The sequence below is a fragment of the Pristiophorus japonicus genome, chromosome 4, assembly GCF_044704955.1.
Source record: "Pristiophorus japonicus isolate sPriJap1 chromosome 4, sPriJap1.hap1, whole genome shotgun sequence".
Taxonomy (NCBI): Eukaryota; Metazoa; Chordata; class Chondrichthyes; family Pristiophoridae; genus Pristiophorus; species Pristiophorus japonicus.
The window spans coordinates 76,394,377-76,410,097 of NC_091980.1; the positions used below are offsets into that span (position 1 = coordinate 76,394,377).

Genomic DNA, 15,721 nt, shown 5'->3' on the forward strand with positions numbered 1-15,721 from the left:
ACTTTTTACTCCCTTACAAGCTATCTTGCAATATGTTATACTTTCAATGTGTAGAAAATAAATGTCAGTTGTCCAAAACCCAACAAAGTGACTCCTAAAATGTCCTATATGTGCTGTTGGTAGGTCTCCGTGGATAAAAATTTGAGATTGCATTTCCAGCAAAAGTGGTTGTAAAGAGATTAGGATCAGGAAACCTGACCGGATCTTTTTTTTCTCGTCTCTCTCCCTCAATGTGGAACACTGAGGACAGTTGTAGTACCTCTTCTCCTAATCTAGCAGAGATTGCTGGATTCATAATAACCTGTGACTTTCCTGGTCCATATGCCTCAGTGCCACAATACATGGTGCATTTACTAATTAAGTAATTGGACAGGTGGTGTCAAAGCAACTGTAGTTAAACCTAAAAAGCAGGCATAATAGTCAGTGGGTCAGGACAAAAACAAATACCCGGAACAGTAGCATAGTGGTTATGATACTGGACTAGTAATCCAGAGGCCTGGACTAATGATCCAGAGATGTGGGGGCCGAAATTTAGGGTCTGTATAAAGCTCTTTACTGCCATTTTGCGGCAGCCATGCGATGGAATCGAGTGGCGCCGCGTTGCGGTCCATTGGCTGCCCCGACCCAAATTCAGCTCGGGGATTTTTCAGCCTGTCCCTACTTCCGCCCCGCTGCTGCCGACTGTCGCAAGCGGGTCATCGAAACACGCACCTCCATTGAAATCTGCCCCAAATTTAGTTTTAAAAATCTACGAGCTGCTGCATGGTGCCCCGACAACTTTTTCTGTCTGTGCACCTTTTTGTGTCTGTGTGCGGGCGGCCCTTCACTGCTGCGGCCGCCATGTTTTTATTTTTGCCGGCCGACTTCCCGATCGGCCAGCCAATTACCGCCAACATTCCATTGTTCCCGCCCCAACTTCTGCCCCTCACCAGGACTTAACGCCGGACTTCCGTCCCCACTATGACCGACTTCCGGTCCAACGCAAAAAAAAGATCAAAGTTGAGAAAATCGTTCGGAAGGCTGCCTCATCGCAACCGTGGTTAAAAAAAAAAACGTGGGTGCACCAGCTTTCTGGCGTGCCTGAATTTTCGCCCCGCAAGTTCAAATTTCACCATGGCAGCTGTGGAATTTAAATTTGGTTAGTTCAATAAAAATCTGGAATAAAAAGCTTGTGTCAGTAATGGTGACTATGAAACTATCGGATTGTCGTTAAAAACCCATCTGGTTTATTAATGTCCTTCAGGGAAGGAAATCTACCCTCTTTACTTGGCCTGCATATGACTCCCAACCCACAGCAATGTGGTTGACTCTTATCTGCCCTCTGAAATGGCCCAGCAAGCCACTCAGTTATAAAAAAATCATGACAAAAAACAATAAGAATAAAACTGGATGGACAACCCGGCATTGATCTCGGCACCAGCTGCGGACACAACAACGGCACACTCAGCCCAGTCGACACTGAAAAGTCCTCCTCGACTTTGGAAGATCCGCTGTACACTATGTCACTGCAGTATGGACGGCGGCAGCCTGAGCTGACTGGATGATAGACAGCGACAAGTGCAATTGTGGAGTTGGCAGTGCTGGGATCAGGAATGCTGTCATCCTGTGAAAGAACAGCAGGTACCGGTTGAACCCCCCCTTATCCGGAACCACCCCTTGTTCGGAACCATTCCAGGCCGCTGGGTGGCGCACACCGCTCAAAATCCTCAAAAATAAATCAATGAAAAAAAAACTTGCCCATTTACACCTTCAGACACACAATAAATTTACCCCAAAACCTCTCAAAATATCAATGTAAAATAAACTTCGGAGCCGATACCTTAGGGGCCCGACAGCCTGCTGACACCTCGGGGCCCGATGGCCCGCCGACACCACACTAACTGACTGTCTGACTGACAGTCGTTTCAGCTAATCGGCGCGCGCACACACTGAAATGACCTTCCCTTATCCGGAAATAACCCTAATTCGGAACAGACCAGGTCCCGAGGATTCCGGATAAGGGAGATTCAACCTGTACCTATTCCACTGGCGCACTGCAACTCCCCCGGGGTACCACCTCAGCATCCCTACCAATCTGCTGGGGCACAGATTTATTGGCCTGCTGCGAGACCGTGAAATCCCCCAAGTCGACTGGTACACCTAGCGACGATGGCAGCAGTCAGAGTATGCGTGGCATCCAGCTGAGACTGCATGAGAGCAGTCTGAGATTCAATGTCACCAACCATTGACTGCATGACAGCACTAAGACGTTGCACCACTTCCACACCTGTGCTGCAATGAAAGCTGCCACATCGCCATGACATATGTCATGAGGTCTGAATCCGCACGGTCTCTCTAGGAGACCACCATCCTCTGAAGGGCTCTCTTGTGTACACAGAGCTCGGCACTGTTGGAGGCGGACTCCTCCACGCTCCTGACCATTGCCGAGTGGCTCTTGGGCACCCTTCCCATTGCACCTATCATCTCGGAGTGCATGCCCATGACCCTTCTTGTGAACGCCTCCCCATCGAGGTCCTCATCTGCAGCCTGCTCGTCCCCGGTGCAACACCCAGTGCAGATCTCTCTCCTAAAGTTGCCTATAAAGATTGCCAGTATCTGAGGTGGTGCCTGCGGGTGAGAGATGCAATGATGCGGTGCTTTGCTCCTCCTCCTCCTCCTCTTCACCCTCAGTGGGATGCTCAGGGACAAGCTGCTCATCTGGTTGCTGTTTATCTGAAAGCATAAAGGCACAAGACTCTCATTAAGGTGGGCGCAGGAATGGAGCAAGGAATGCAGACATTATCAGGAGCTGCAAATTGAGAGAGGAATATGGTGTAAGGGGAAGTGGGATGAGAGAACAAGAGGGGATGAAGATACCGTTGTAGGCTCCAACGGGGTCGTTGACAGCCACGGCACCCACCACCTGCAGCCTACCACCTGCTGCTCAACGAGTCGCAGCACTCGCTCCTCAAGGTCTGAAAGCTGCTGGAGCTGTGCATCTCTTCCGCCTGTTTTCTGCTGCACCCTCCTATTGTGGGCCATCTTGGCCTGCAAGAGAAACGAATGTGTGCGAGTCAGAGTCCATGAGTTTGAGTAGGAGGTAGGTGCAAATGCTTGGTGGGGGTGTGGTGCTTTGTGCAGTGTGTACAGACTGAGGTTCAGATGCCTCTTGTTCCTATCTGGCATATTGAAATTTTAAATAATTGAGCAGTTTTGACTTCAGTCTCCTGCACCTAAAATAGTAATGGTGGAAAACTTGCAACAATTAAAAGTTATATTTAAGTGACACTAACATTGTGATTGCTGAACTCTGTTCCATTTAATACACTACCCATAGGGTGGGAATTGCTGACTTTTTCAATTAAGTTATATATTGGAATTTATTGCAAGTTTTAATCCAGTATCTTTACAGAATGATATATTTAACAAATTGTCCTCTTCCCTCGAATCCAAAGCTGTGTGAGAAACCTGGGGAGCTGCTGCTTTGTGAAGGACAATGCTGTGGCGCCTTCCATTTAAAGTGCCTCGGTTTAACCAAAATGCCCGAAGGAAAATTTATGTGCATTGAATGTACCACAGGTAAGATGAGTATTCATGTCGTAACCTATTGTGCAATAATAGTTTAAACAATTGATACATGGTTATCCTAGTTATGTATAATTTTAAAGTACATTGATATTAAACTATAAATTACATCCCAAATTCTCCCTTCTTGTCTTTAAGGCTGGGGCTCATTTCTCTAGAAAAGAGATGGCCGAGTGGTGACCTAATAGATGTCTTTAAAATTATGAAGGAGTTGATAGGGTAGACATGGAGAAATTGTTTCCACTTGTGGAGGGAGTCCAAAACTAGGGGCCATAAATATAAGATAGTCACTAATAAATCCAATAAATAATTCAGGAGAAGCTTCTTTACCGAGAGAGTGGTTAGAATTTTGACATAAACAGGCTAAGTGAGTGGGCAAAAATTTGGCAGATGGTGTATAATGTGAGGTCATGCACTTTGGCAGAAAAAATCAAAGAGCAAGTTATTATTTAAATGGAGAAAGATTGCAAAGTGCCGCAGTACAGCGGGACCTGGGGATACTTATGCATGAAACACAAAAGGATAGTATGCAGGTACAGCAAATGATCAGGAAGGCCAATGCAATCTTGGCCTTTATTGCAAAGGGGATGGAGTATAAAAGCAGGCAAGTCTTGCTACAGCTATATAAAATATTGGTAAGGCCACACCTGGAATACTGCGTGCAGTTTTGGTTTCCATATTTACGAAAAGATATACAGGCAATTCTTGATTATCCGGGTTCCTTGGGGATTGGGCTATGCCGGGTAAACGATTTCTCCGTTAGAGTGAGTTGGCATTATAAAGTAACCATTGTGCAATCAGCTGCAAACATTAACAAGGCAGTTAAGTATGGACATTACCAACATGCATGCAGGTGGCCTCGGAGGAGATTGTCTCGTTCCGGAGTGCACTGCCTTCCCGGGCTGAAAGGACTCCGAACGCACCGGCCCGATGTCTTCCCGGGCAGAAAGGACTCTGATGTTAGCGGCCCGATGCCTTCCCAGACAGAAAGGACTCCGATGTCAGCGGCCCGATGCCTTCCCGGGCAGAAAGGACTCCGAGGTCAGCGGCTGCAGCAGTGCGCACACATGGAACTTTTAATGCCGTTACAATGGTTTCCCGTTTCATCCATGTGCGGATAATCGAGAGTTGCCTGTACTTGCTTTGGAGGCAGTTGAGAGAAGGTTCACTAGGTTGATTCCGGAGATGAGGGGGTTGACTTATGAGGATAGGTTGAGTAGGTTGGACCTCTACTCATTGGAATTCAGAAGAATGAAAGGTGATCTTATCGAAACATATAAGATTGAGGGGGCTTGACAAGGTGGATGCAGAGAGGATGTTTCCACTGATGGGGGAGACTAGAACTAGAGGACATGATTTTAGAATAAGGGGCCGCCTATTTAAAACAGAAATGTGGAGAAATTTCTTCTCAGAGGGTTGTAAATCTGTGGAATTCGCTGCCTCAGAGAGCTGTAGAAGCTGGGACATTGAATAAATTTAAGACAGAAATAGACAGTTTCTTAAACGATAAGGGGATAAGGGGTTATGGGGAACGGGCGGGAAAGTGGAACTGAGTCCATGATCAGATCAGCCATGATCTTATTAAATGACGGAGCTGGCTCAAGGGGCCTATGGCCTACTACTCTTATTTCTTACGTTCTTATAATGGCACTTGCACGTGGAATAGTTGAGATGAATAACATCAATGCATTTAGGGGGAAGCTAGATAAACACATGAGGTAGAAAGGAATAGAAAGTTATGCTGCTAGGGTTAGTGGAGGCTCATGTAGAGCTTAAACACTGGCGCAGAGCAGTTGGGCCAAATGGCCTATTTCTGTGCTGTAAAGTCTTTGTAATTCAGTAAATTACCCATAGAGGGAGCTGCAAGTGTCGTTATTTAGCAATTTTGGCCATCTGCATCCAGACCATTAAACATGATGGGAGGAAAATTGCGGTCAGAGGCTTCCTGCAGGTGATTGCCTCCGACCAGAAAAAAAAAATTACGAATGGTAGCCCCGGAGAAACATAGGATTCCGCTCCGAGGCCTAGTTTAGCAGTCCAGCGTACGGGAACATGTCTTCCAGGATCACGTGAGCCTGGACCACCAATCACAGTGTAGTTTTCTCATTCATAGCAATGAGAGTTCCGAGCTCCCATTACTATCAATGAGAATACCCCTAAAATTAAAAAAAAACACACAAATTTAAAAAAAGACACTTCACTTTTTTTAATTAATAGAAATTGCATTAAATTAAATGTTTTAGAAAAAAAATGATTTTTCTGACATTAAAAAAAAATGTTTTAATTGTGTTAAAAATAAACTTACCTTCATAGACAGGGTTTTCAATATAAAAATAAGTAGTAACATTTAATTTTTCTATGTTTTTAAAACACTTGTGTTGGTAAAAGTAGGCTAAACACTTGCTTTTTCCAGGTGTAAGAGTTTGAAGGACATTCACTAGGCAAGAGTTGGGCAGATAGCCCAAATCTCTGCCCCGAATGTCCTTCTCCCAGAGATGCGTGCGATTTGAGATCGCAAAAGTCGGTTCTCAGCGCATGCGCATTGCACGCCAAGAACTGCCATTTGGGAGGCCTCTTCGGGTGCATGCGCATATCGTACGCACGCAGAAAGGCCACTATTTTCAGGCCATTATTACTTATATCTTCCACTCTATTCAGTTAGTAAAATGTTTATCCCACTTTTAAGCCACCTTCCCACCCCTCCTGCAGTGCAACAGTTCCACAGTAAGTGGATATGCAGGCTCCCAAGGATATCGGAAATGTGCAAGAACAGGCCTTGTTAAATCATCTGATCGCCTTGCCTTCTCCGCAGGGAAGCACTTAACTTCTGCTTTATGCTTTCCTCAAGTACATGTCAAAGACATGGGCATTGAAAGGTGCAAACCTGCATCTCACCATTATGTGATCTATAATTCTGCACCACTTTAAATTCAATTTTTTATTAAGTATTGGTTGTATAAAATGGTTTGGCAAGTAATTTTTTTTAATTTTAGTGAAGGATTACAGTTGTTGAAGTAGATGAATACAAAGACCCTTTAAAATTTCAGAAGATGAGCAAAGGAAGTTTAGAATCGGTTAGCTGTTAGGTTTGCATATGGAGATTTGGGCTATTTAAGTAAAAGTTATTAAAATAATAATGGTAAGTGTCTGCTGTAAGCTACTTCGTGTTTCGCAAAACTATTGCATTCCAAATCTATCCTGGATAACACTACAGTAATATTCCAATGGATAGAATATAATGGGTGAGTAATAAGCCAGTAACAAATGGGTTCTGATGACATCCTAAACTTCAAAGGTGAAGTCAGAGTTAGGTGACCCAAAAGGAAAAAAGAAACATTTTGAGTTCAGAAAATGTGCTGGTGAATATTGCAAGATAGGAAAAATTCCTTTCTGGCTTTGGGGAACAGTAGGGAGGATCTGTGAAAATGGGAGTTTTTAGAATGATAGGTCACTATCATATCTATATAAATACCAGAGTGCATTTTTTCTTAGAAGTAGTGTGGTCTGTTCTGCGCAAATCAGTTTTACTTTCTTGCACTAGAATGCCCCAGACTAGAACTGATCTATTTAAAAAATGGTTTCATTTGAAGGGGAAGCTCATTGGTGTTTACTTTGGATGTACAATTTATTGTCAGCTTATATGGTGGCCTTACACAGTTAAACTAGAAAAGAAAGCCTAGCACAAGAATGATGAAGCAAGCAGTGACTTGAAATCACTGCAAAAGTTTCTCTTGACCTGTTGTCAGACAAAGTTAACTTGACAAGTGAAGCTTCCTGTCATTTTGGTGACATTCTCTAAATGCGACTGTGCTCCTCCAAACAATTCAAAAAGTAACATTACTCTGTGTTTTCACCAGGTCTTCATACTTGCTTTGTGTGTAGAGAAAATGAGAATGATGTGAAGCGATGTCTTATGCCATTGTGTGGGAAGTTTTATCATATGGAGTGCATTGAAAAGTATCCTACCACTGTACTGCAGAATAAAGGATTCCGATGCTCAATCCATGCCTGTCTGTCTTGTTATGCCTGCAACCCTACTAATCCAAGAGCAACCAAAGGTACTGTACACAAAGAATAATCTTTACAAAAGATAACGTTCAGAATAAAATGATCGATAAAATGTCGATCAGATTATTTCTCTGGGAGTTGTAATCAGTTCCACTGTGATCTGCTTTGTTTAAACTTTTTCATCAAATGCCTTTTCTTTGATCAGTGGTTATTTCTGAGTTATGTAAGATTTTATACTGTGTCAAATTTTGCCTGCTAACGCTCCTGTGAAGCGCCTTGGTACATTTTACTACTTTAACAGCACTATGTTGTTGTTAACACAGCTATAGTATTACAGTAACTTGTTGGGGCAAGTGAAATTATCGTGAAAGTGATCATAGACACAATACTACAGTATCAAGTTTGAATAGGCTAAAGTGTAATACAGTCTAACATTGGTTGGTTCTGTTTATATGTATTTCTGTCTTTATGTGTGATTAGGTCGAATGATGCGCTGTGTGCGGTGTCCTGTAGCTTATCATGCCAGTGATAATTGTCTGGCAGCAGGATGTGTGGTCCTGGCTTCAAATAGTATCATCTGTACTAACCATTTCACTGCAAGAAGGGGTTGCAGGCATCATGGACATGTCAATGTCAGCTGGTGCTTTGTGTGCTCAGAAGGTAAGGTAAAGCTGGAAGTAAATGTTTTGTACTTTTGTATATCGTTTTTCTGCCTCAATTAAGTTTTCTTCTCTGAAGATCCTGGAATTTGCTTACAATATTCATGTACAAATTGATACAACTCCATTGAGTGGTGGTATTATAAACCATGGTGGTGCAACTTCAGCAGTTTGTTCATACCTGGATCACCAGATTAGGTCATTGCCGCTAACGCTTTCCTGCCCAACCAGTACTGTAAGTTTATATAAAATTTGTTTTTAATCTCTGTTGGTGGTCCTTTATCTTTTTATTTTATTAACATTACTGCATTATATCAGCCACCGTGAATAGCGAGCAAATTATGGTCGCATGAAACATTCCCGTTATAAATTGTGGGGCTGTAATAGGCTTAAGTATACTTACTTAAACACTCCATTTTAACACAAAAATTAATTTTGAAGAATATTACTTGAGTTCATATGAAGACAAATCCTCCTTTAATTGCATACTTGGGGCTCAAATTTCCCCAAGAGTTGCCCTGTTTTTTTTGGAGTAAGTAGCTTTTTTTGGAGTAACTTAAAAATCGCAAATTTCCATATTTAACTTGCTCCAATGTAAAACAGTTAGTTAGGTTTTTTTCTAGTTTTGTTTGTTCTCTCCAAAAGGGGGCGAGATAAGCCACTTATGCCTCTTCTGGCCATAGAAGCAAATTTGGCCAGCTGAAAGTTACTCCAAACTAACTTAGGCCAGTGTATGTGGCCACTTTTGTAGGCACAGAAAAACCTTACCTACATTTAAGAAATCAGCATAGGTAGCCAGAGATTGGGCAGGGGGAAAGAGGTGAGTTAGAGAATTCTAAAGCACTAAAGACCTTCACAACATCAGCACAACATTACAACATCTTCAGCACAACAGCTGCACAACATCATCAAAAATAAATGAAAGATAAATCAGCTACTGAAAATAGAGCAGTCCTGCCTTGCTGACTGCAGAACGCACCGGCTAACCCTCCCGCCAGGGCTAGGGACGGCAGGCACGCATGACTGTAGGGGCGAAGGATTTTTACTTTTTACAGTTGGCCCTAAATGTTGCATGGTCCTAAGGGAGCATGATTCATTTTTAATGCAAAATATCTTTTATTGGAAATTTTACAGTGCACTTCAATGACAGCAAAGAAAGGCTGCACCCATCCCTCACCCACATCTCGGGGAAAGTGCACTTCTTCATAGGGTCAATGATGGTGGTGGGGAGTGTCGGGGGCCCAACTTGAGTCTGACTGGTGCATGGATTGAAGTGGGAGTGGCATTTGAGTATCTGGCCTTTGTGCTCTTATTGCAGAAGCTAGCTCCCTCATGGTATCTGCCATCGTTTGAAACATAGAAAATAGGTGCAGGAGTAGGCCATTCGGCCCTTCAAGCCTGCATCGCCATTCAATAAGGTCATGGCTGATCATTCCCTCAGTACCCCTTTCCTGCTTTCTCTCCATACCCCTTCATCCCCTTAGCCGTAAGGACTATATCTAACTCCCCCTTGAATATATCCAATGAGATTGCACACCCTCTGAAATGACCGCCCTCACTTCCCGTCTCAGTGCAGAGATTTCACCCGACAGTACCCCACTGACGGCTGCCACGAGTGATCTTGAGGGCATTGGTCTCCACGCCCAATGAAACAACCTGATTAACCTCTGCTGAGGGCTGCATCTCAGGAGAGACTGGTCGGCTTCTTCCCCTCGCCGTGGGTCTGCCTAGTGGCACCCCTCCAGTGTGAGACGCAGGCTGGGACGGTGGGGGGACTGGGTGTCCCAAGATGCATTTGACCACTGCCACTGGGACCCGCGACCTCGGAAGGTGTGAACCCATGGAATGTTGCCGAGGAGCTCATGGAGGTTTCTGTCAGTGAGATGCCCTGTGCTATGGCCTGATCCATATCGCGGTCAGCATTCTCCCGTGCACACACTTCCATGGACCCCTCCTCCACCCATCCTCCTTGGTCTGGAGCGCACACATCTGGATCCTCTGGTGGATCTTCAGGATCTTGAGGAGTGTCGTCTTCTGCAAAATACAACAGAACAGTCAAATGGTTAGCAGCACAGGAAGAGGCTGGATGGGTGGCATGAGTAGTCTGACACGTAGTAGGCCAGTCAGCAGGTTGATTTGAAGGGCGACTATGCATTTTAATGACTCACCCTCACCCTCGCATGTGGGTCCAGCTTGTGCAGAGCTGATTCTTTTTCTGCCGTTGCGACTCAGCAAGGCAGCAACCCTCTGTTCCAGGGGTGACAGTTGGTGCAGATTTGGCAGACCTCCTCCTGTTCCAGTGTTCTCCCTTTTGTTGCGGGCCAATTTCTTCTGCAAAGATGAAAATATTAATTTTCAGACATGGTGCACTTCTGATGGATGGGACACATACAGATGGTCACATTTTCCATTGCAATTCAATTTAAAGATGTAGATATTACTTACACTCACTACTTGACCAACGTCCTGCCATTTCTTCTTGCACTGGCTTCCAGATCTTGCAGTATTGACCCCAGCAGAGTATTCTTCTGCAACTAGGTTCCATCTTTTTCTCATTTCCTTGGGTGAAACTTTTGACAGACCACTCTTGCTGATATCCAGCTCCAGCCATTTCTCTTCAATTACAGTCACTAGTTTCTCCACTTCCTCATGGAGGAAATTCTTTGTTTGTCTTGCACGCTCTTACGCCATTCATCTATTGGACTCACACGCAGGTAATGTTCAAAAATCACACTTCTCACCTTTCTTCCACCTATCCAGCACTCCTTTCCACTCCCTCAGCCACACAAAAATCAATATTCAAACCTTATCTTTATATATGCACCATTAACAATGATACTGAGGACGCTCTCCTTTTAATTGGTCGATTGCCAAGCTTCCTGTTGCACTGCGCCTGCGCGCAAGCTGAACCACCCATTGCGTATGCGCGCACGTTCAAACGGACATGCGTCCCCCTGCCGGCACTCCACAAAACGCTGGGCCCAAGCCCCGCCCCCATGCCGGCCATGCTGAGCAAATGCGGCTGAAGCTCCGCCCGCCCCCCCCCCCCCCAGGCTCTGCAGCGCTACGCCGATGGATCCGCACGACAAAGGAGCGGCCAAGTTAATAGGTACATTTTTGCCGTTTATTTTGGCTCACAAAGTCGGCGTGCCACCCCTAACTATGCTGCTCTAGGCAGCTGGGGAAATTTGGGCCCTTAAATAGTTCCACGGTGTTTGTCTTACCACTCAGAATTGTATCGTGAATAATCTTGGCCTTGCTGAATGAACAGGAACTCCATACAACTAAACAACATTCCCTCATATATGATAAAGAAATATTTTGCATTAGTTTTTACAAATGATAATGGAACTGAGAATGTCAGTATGCTAAAGGAAGGTCTGAAACAATTGTTCGAGATAACTAGAAAAATTAGTTCTGAAAAAATTAGCAGAACTCATGATGAATAAGTCCCTTGAGCACTGATGGCTGTTGAAAGAAGTCAGAAGATAACACAAGCTCTTGGCCTAATATTTCAATCCTGCTTAAATATGTAAATTGTGTAATTGGACCGGAGAGTCCTCAGTGCAACACCTTTGTTCAAGAAGGAAGAGAAAATGGAGTTAAGGTGCAGATCAGACATGATCTACTTCAGCTCAAGGGGCTGAATGGTCTACTACTGTTCCCAATGTTCTTCGAAAGTAACTATAGACCAAGTAGTCTATAGTTGTTGGCAAACTCTTGGAATCCATAATTCGAGATAAAATTAGTGAACATTTAGAAATGTGCAAGTTAATCAAGGATAGCCGGTACTGATTTTCTAAATGCAAATCATGTTTGACAAATGTAATAGTTCTCTTTTGAAGAAGTGACTAGATAGATAAAGGAAATGTAGTAGATAAAGTTTACGTGGATATTCAGATATGTTCAATACAATATCTTATGAGGCTTACAAGAAAAGTTCAGGTAAATGGCATGAGGAAATGTAGCAGTATACATAGAAACTTAGGTGATGGACAGTAAAGAATTAGGATAAATGAGTGTTGTTTGGATTGAAGAAGGGTTGAAAATGGTGTACCCAGGGGTTTGTGCTGGACCAATTTTATTCACAGAATATATAGATGATTTAGACTTTGATGTAGCCATCATAATTTCAAAATTTACTGATGACACAAAAGTAAAGCATTTGGCAAATAGCAAGGAGAGCTGTAAAAGACTTCACAAAGACATAGATGACAGCTGTTAACCTGAAATTTGTGAGATATTATATTTTGAGAGGAAAAACAAGGAATGAGTATATGGAAAGACGCTGAAGGGTGTGGATGAACGGAGAGACCTGGGGATTGAATGCATAATTGCCTGAAAATATGAATGTAGTAATAAAATGCCAACAGCACTTGGGTTTTATCAATAGGGACATAGGGCTCAAATTTCCCCAGGAGTTGCCCCACTTTTTTTGGAGCAAGTAGCTTTTTTTGGAGTAACTTAAAAATCGCACATTTCCCCATTTAACTTGATCCAGTGTAAGTCAGTTAGTTAGGTTTTTTTTAAATTTCATTTTTTTTCTCCAAAAGGGGGCGTGACCAGCCACTTATGCGTCTTTTGGCCATAGAAGCAAATTTGGCCAGCTAAAAGTTACTCCAAACTATCGTAGGCTAGTGTATGTGGCCACTTTTGTAGGCACAGAAAAACCTTAATTAAAGTCACCCATTATAACTGCTGCACCTTTATTGCATGCACCCCTAATTTCCTGTTTGATGCCCTCCCCAACATCACTACTACTGTTTGGAGGTCTGTACACAACTCCCACTAACGTTTTTTGCCCTTTGGTGTTCTGCAGCTCTACCCATATAAATTCCACATCATCCAAGCTAAAGTCCTTCCTAACTATTGCATTAATCTCCTCTTTAACCAGCAATGCTACCCCACCTCCTTTTCCTTTTATTCTATCCTTCCTGAATGTTGAATACCCTTGGATGTTGAGTTCCCAGCCCTGATCATCCTGGAGCCACGTCTCTGTAATCCTAATCACATCATATCTGTTAACATCTATTTGCACAGTTAATTCATCCACCTTATTACGGATACTCCTTGCATTAAGACACAAAGCCTTCAGGTTTGTTTTTTTAACACACTTTGTCCTTTTAGAATTATGATGTAGTGTGGCCCTTTTTGTTTTTTGCCTTTGTTTACTCGGCCTTCCACTATTGCTCTTTATCTTTCTACCATCTGTTTCTGACTCCATATTACTTCACCCTGTGTCGCAGCATAGGTTCCCATCCCCCTGCCATATTAGTTTAAACACTCCCGAACTGCATTAGCAAATGTTACCCCTAGGACATCAGTTCCAGTCCTGCCCAAGTGCAAGACCATCCCTTTTGTACAGATCCCACTTCCCCCAGAACTGGTTCCAATGTCCCAGGAATTTGAATCCCTCCCTCTTGCACCACTGCTCAAGTCACGTATTTATTCTAACTATCCTGCTCCCTCTGCTCTGATTAGCACGTGGCACTGGTAGCAATCCAGAGATTACTACCTTTGAGGTCCTACTTTTTAATTTAACTCCTAGCTCCCTAAATTCAGCTTGTAGGACCTCTTCCTGCCTCTTACCTATATCGTTGGTACCTACATGTACCACGACAACTGGCTGTTCACCCTCCCTCTCCAGAATGCTCTGCAGCCACTCCGAGACATCCTTAAAAATCTGAATCCCAACTTGAACGCGCCCACCTCCAATTTTAATGGAGGGGCGGGCAAACAACCCACTCCCAGGAGGCAGGTCATCTATTTAAATATTATAATGAGACTGGAACCCTCTGCTGTTACCTCCATTTTGAATTTAACTTTAGCTGCATGGGTTTCGCACACCTCATGAAACCCCCCAAACTAAAGCAAAGCGAGGATTGCTGGATCCAGGAGGTACGTGTCTTTACATTTAGCTCCTGGATCCAGCATCCCGACCTAACCTATTGGGGAGACAACCCCCCCCACGAGGCCTCCGATCTCCCTCACCCCACCCCCCAGGTCACCAATCTCTCACCCCCCTCCTCAGTCTCCGATCTCCTCCGCCCCTGCTCCTCCAGCCCTCGATCCTCATGATCCTCCCTCCTCCAGCTGTTCCTCCAGCCTGTAATCTATGTTCAAGACCACTCTCCCACCCTCCCAACCCTCAGGCCACCTCTCTGCGGTCTAGTATCACAGGCCTACCCGCCCAGAGCCAGCCAGCCTCTCCATCTGGCTGACTGCAGGTTGGAGACAGAGGCTTCGCATGCATTAATTCAGCAGGGCCTGTGGGAATTCTATTCTCCCAAGTTTCCCAACCTCCTGGGAGCAACCCTTGTCCCCCACTCACCTTCCCCATTAAATTTAGCCTATAGAGATTGTACAACGTAGATTCCCCTGGATAATGCCAGGAATGAGAAGCTATAGTTAGAGACTGGAACACTAGGACTATTTTCACTTGAGCAGATAAGGTTAAGAGGAGATTTAATAGAGATATTTTTAATTATGAAAGGTTTTGATAGGGTAAATAGGAAAAGACTTAATGGTCACCCAGCCTGTTACGAGAGATATTAGCAAAAATGTCTTCATGTAGAGGGTTTCTGAACAATAGAATACTTTGCCATAGAAAGCATTGAGGCAGAATATTAAGGAAAAATTGGATAAATATTTGAAGCAAAGGGAGAAACAGTGCTATGGAGAAACAGCAGGATAGCGGGATGGAATTTATTTCGCTTTAGCAAAGCAGCAGTACAAATAGGATGCGGTAGTATCGTGGTTATGTTACTTACTGGACTAGTAATCCAGAGGCATGGACTAATGATCTGGAGACATGAGTTCAAATCATGGTAGCTGGGGAATTTAAATTAATTTAATTAAATAAGTTTGGAATTAAAAGCTAGTATCAGTAATGGTGAAGATGAACCTACCGGATTGTTGTAAAACCCCATCTGGTTCACTGATTTCCTTTAGGGAAGGAAATCTGCCGTTCTTACCTGGTCTGGCCTACATGTGACTCCAGACCCACAGCAATGTGATTGACTCTTAACTGCCTGCTGAAATAGCAAGCCACTCAGTTGTACAAAACCGCTACAAAGAAATATACTAAGACCACCGAGGCACTCGGCATGGCAAAGGCATGTCCAGTCTAGACCCTGCAAAGCCCACCACACTAACATCTGCAGAGTGTCTTTCCACATTACAACAGTGACTATACTCCAAAAGTACTTCATTGGCTATAAAGCGTTTTGAGATGTCCGGTGGTCGTGAAAGGCGCTATATAAATGCAAGTTGTCTTCCTTCACGTAAATTTCCATACATTACTATCTCAAATCAGTAGTCACGTGAGCTGAATGTTACTGATTGTTCTCAGCTTAGGCACCTCCCTTATCAGCTGAAAGGCAATTTGCAGGGCTTCCTATGAAGTCAGACCCATAACTGATAAACAGATGGCAGCTCTCCATTGGACTGCAAAATAACAATCAAATGGACTATGTTTTAGTTGTACATTG

General features: G+C 43.8%; 1 protein-coding gene across 15 annotated transcripts in view; it reads left to right on the forward strand.

Moving 5' to 3' along the window:
* The window catches only part of LOC139262968 (histone-lysine N-methyltransferase, H3 lysine-36 specific-like), a 281,574-nt gene that overhangs the window by 207,311 nt on the left and 58,542 nt on the right, over positions 1–15,721 (forward strand). For all 15 annotated transcript variants that reach the window (XR_011593007.1, XR_011593008.1, XM_070878367.1 and 12 more), the window contains 3 exons: positions 3,435–3,558; positions 7,422–7,622; positions 8,053–8,232. Coding sequence is in view for 13 of the 15 variants with exons in the window: in XM_070878367.1 (XP_070734468.1) it covers positions 3,435–3,558; positions 7,422–7,622; positions 8,053–8,232 (505 nt within the window). In the remaining 2 variants the exon portion in view is untranslated. The remainder of the gene's footprint in view (positions 1–3,434; positions 3,559–7,421; positions 7,623–8,052; positions 8,233–15,721) is intronic.